Below are 3,778 nucleotides of genomic sequence, written 5' to 3'. Positions count from 1 at the left end.
GTACCAACCTGTAGCTACTTGCCGATACTAAGTACCAATTTGAGTACTAATTTTGAGCTTACTTGCCGATATCGAATACTGATAGAAGTTTAAACTTTAGCTGCTTGCTGATACTAGCATTGAGATGAGTACTAACCTTTATCTATTGCCGATATCAAATATTGATACGAGTTCTGACCCTTGGCTGTGTATTGCCATAATCATGTTACTCTGAGCAGCATTAAATATTTGTACACAATTCATTGTCATTTTAACTCTTTCAGATTTGTAAAATTAACTCTTGAAATTTGACCTTAGTAAATTTTACACTAATTTTGTGTTTGCATGTTATATCAGATTAATTTAGATTTTTTCTTTAATCCTGACATCACAGTTAATAATAAATACTCTTAAATACTCTTTCATTTAGTTTGCTATTAGTCTCTGGTCTAATGCGCGCTCCCGGAGACTCGGCAGCGCGCATAACGTCACAGACACAAACCGGAAGTAGAGACATAGCGCCTACAAAATAAAGTGCGGTCATGATGAATCTCAGAATAGTTCTGGAAAGTTATTGGTTTCACGTTTCTTTTCCTTTTTGCAACCTTCCAAACCTCAGGGGCTTCATTCAAACCACAACCCTCTGACTTCTGGCCCAAATGTATTTATTTTATTTTGTGTTACACTGTTTCCACAGAGACTGGAACAGTTTTGAAGGATCTCCAAAAGTTTCATCTCGGGAGCCATTTTAAAAAAGTTGTGTTTTCAGGGGCTCTGAGCTTGATTGTTTTGGAAACGGACTTCCAACACAAAGCAACACTTTTCTGCATTCACTTGAAAACTTAGGCCTAAGTGGAAAAACTTACTGTTGACAGTTTATTGTATTATTATTAAACATTTTGAGAAACAGCTGCCATTTCTTGTACCGCTTCAACTCTTTAGTGGTCGTCCGATGAGATGACAGTTACACAGATTTCTGGACAATGAGAGGAAACTGGAGTAAATATAAACTGCACACATATGAAATAATGGCAATAATAAATAATCATAGCGATGATGTTGATGATCAACTATTTCTCACTTGTGGGACTAATAAATCTTTATCTAATCTAATGATGACAATAATAATGTGATGAAGATAATAAAAACAACAGGAGGCGCTGGAGAGTTTTTATTGTGGAGGGCTCCGCCGGAAGTGCCGCCCGTGTTCGCCGCGAACTTCGCTCAGCTTGCCGCGCACTCGCACACCGTCTCCGGGCGAACATGGCGGCACCTTGACAACGGCAGCGGGATGAAGACGGCGAGGTGAAGAGAACGAGGTCCGCCAACCGACCGCAGGCCACTGAGCGCAGCCACCGACACACTGCCGCACAGCCGCACAGCCATGCGGGGCCCCACCGCACCGAGGCCGGGGGAGACGCTTCAGTAACGGGAGTCGAGGCTGCGCAGAGGAGCGGCGCGGCGCGGCGCGGCGGGGAGGAGGACAGCCATGGAGGATGCGGCCCGTCTGATTTCCCACTTTAATGGGAATTACCGCTGAAGGCACCGACCAGCCGCCCGACGCTCCAGCGGAGCCCACGTCAATGACCGTTGCGGCAGAGGAGCCCCCACGGTGGAGTCGGCCGGTTCCCAAAATATGACCAGGGGTGCTGGGACGTGTTGGCAGCAAGAAGACGACGACGGCTTCCGAATCTGGCTCGAGCCCCCCCCGCGACACCCAGAAGCCATTCACCGACTCCGAGAGGGGCGCAGAGATGGCGGCTGTCCTTGGCCTCGCTCCTGTTCCTCACCGTCCTCCTCTCTGATCACCTGTGGTTCTGCGCCGAGGCCACGCTGCTGGCCCGGACCCGGGACAAGTTCTCCCCGGCCCGCCCCCCCTCCCCACAGACCAGCCCAGCACACAGCAGCCTCAGAGGAAACCCACACGCTAATATTTTTTATAGGAAACTCCAGCGAACAACTGGTGGCGGCTGGAAACTTGCCCACCAGGACAGTTCATCCACAGACTGCCTCGCGCTCGCGGATGCCGACCGCCTGTGCGCGGGCCTTTCTTCCGACCAGGAGGGGACGCGGCGCGTCAACATGAGCGATTTGTACCTTTCCTTTTGTAACTCCTACTCTCTGCTGGACCTGTTCAGCGGCTCCACGAGTCCGGACAACCTGAACTGCAGCCTGGACGTGCTGGGCGGCGGCGGCGGCGACACGAGCCGCTGCAGCCTGTGCGTGCAGGCGTACCAGCGCTACGACCAGCCACGCGCAGGAGAAGTACGAGGACTTCGAGCTGCTCACGCAGAAGTACGAGCCGGCGGCTTTCTCCGTGAGGACGTGTATGGAGCGCTGCAAGGTAGGCTATAAGGAGAGGAGTTGGGGTGGGTGGGGGGGTGCAAGAAAGAGGGGGTGGCTACAAGGAGGAGGGGGTGCTACAAGGAGAGGAATGGGTTTACAAGGAGCAAGGGATGCCTACAAGGAGGGGGGCTACAAGGAGGAGCGGGCGCTACAAGGAGAGGAATGGGTTACAAGGAGCAAGGGATGCCTACAAGGAGGGAGGCTGCAAGGAGGGGGGGGGGGGGGGGGGGGTGCTACAAGGAGGAGGGGGGGCTACAAGGAGAGGAATGGGTTACAAGGAGCAAGGGATGCCTACAAGGAGGGGGGCTGCAAGGAGGAGGGGGCGCTACAAGGAGAGGAATGGGTTACAAGGAGCAAGGGATGCCTACAAGGAGGGAGGCTGCAAGGAGGGGGGGGGGGTGCTACAAGGAGGAGGGGGTGCTACAAGGAGAGGAATGGGTTACAAGGAGCAAGGGATGCCTACAAGGAGGGGGGCTGCAAGGAGGAGGGTGCGCTACAAGGAGAGGAATGGGTTACAAGGAGCAAGGGATTGCATACAAGGAGGGGGGCTGCAAGACATAGGGGGTGGCTACAAATAGGAGGAGATGACTACAAGGAGCAAGTGAGGGAGCTACAAGTAGAGAAAGGGGTGAGACAAGGGAAAGGAGGGGGGGGGCTACAAGGAAATGGGTGGCTACAAGAAATAGGGGGTGGCTACCAGGAGGAAGGGTGCTACAAGGAAAAGGGGGTGGCTCCAAGGAGCAGGTGAGGTGGCTACAAGTAGAGTAGGGAGGCTACAAGGAAGAGGGTGGGGGTGGCTACAAGGAGAGGGAGGGGTACACAAGTAAGGGGATGACAACAAGGAAGAGGGAGGAGGCTACAAGATGGATGGGGCGTTACAAGGAGAGGAGGGGTACACAAGGGGAGAAGGGGGCTACAAGGAGATGAGGGGCGCTACAAGGAGAGGAGAGGGCTACAAGGAGAAAGAGGAGAGCTACAAGTAGAGGGGGGGGGGGTTACAAATGGGGGAGGTGTATGGTGGACATCTGTTGATCTGGGCCCTGCTACATGCCAGTATAGGTCCTCTTCCTCCTCCTCCTCCTCCCGTCGCCATGGAGACGGATGACAGATTCGAGGAGACTCCCGGCTCATTCATCTCCTCCTCCTGCCCCGCTCGCTGCCCCTGGTCGGGGGCAGTTAGCGCTGCCCTCCTCCGGGTGGTTTGCAGCGCGGTAATGAGCAGGAAAGAGTCTGATGGCTTATGCAAACATGTCTAGGAGCCGCCTGGCAGGGGCCGCCAGGTGTTCATCATGGCCGCCACACTCCACATGGAGAGCGTTTCATTAAAGTCAAGAGGTGGTTTCCCCGGCCTAATGTTCCGGAAGACTCCTCCGGCCTCTGTTTGCTCACGACTGGGCGCTACGCTGGGCTCCTCACCTGGAAGGGGGGGGGGGGGGGGGGGGGGGGGGGTGTT

General features: G+C 54.0%; 1 protein-coding gene across 1 annotated transcript in view; it reads left to right on the top strand.

Annotated features, from left to right (window-relative positions):
- Window positions 1-1,615: 1,615 nt before the first annotated feature.
- Window positions 1,616-3,778, top strand: part of LOC308127950 (NALCN channel auxiliary factor 1-like) — a gene marked incomplete at its 5' end in the record, with an annotated part of 15,206 nt that continues 13,043 nt past the window's right edge. The window contains 7 exon segments of the mRNA XM_080493603.1: window positions 1,616-1,681; window positions 1,683-1,724; window positions 1,726-1,914; window positions 1,916-1,942; window positions 1,944-1,961; window positions 1,963-2,229; window positions 2,231-2,323. Of these exon segments, the coding sequence (XP_080349729.1) occupies window positions 1,616-1,681; window positions 1,683-1,724; window positions 1,726-1,914; window positions 1,916-1,942; window positions 1,944-1,961; window positions 1,963-2,229; window positions 2,231-2,323 (702 nt within the window).

This window comes from Lipophrys pholis (genome assembly GCF_963383615.2).
Source record: "Lipophrys pholis genome assembly, contig: SUPER_23_unloc_1, whole genome shotgun sequence".
NCBI classification, from domain to species: Eukaryota; Metazoa; Chordata; class Actinopteri; order Blenniiformes; family Blenniidae; genus Lipophrys; species Lipophrys pholis.
This window is presented reverse-complemented; position numbering and strand designations above follow the sequence as displayed.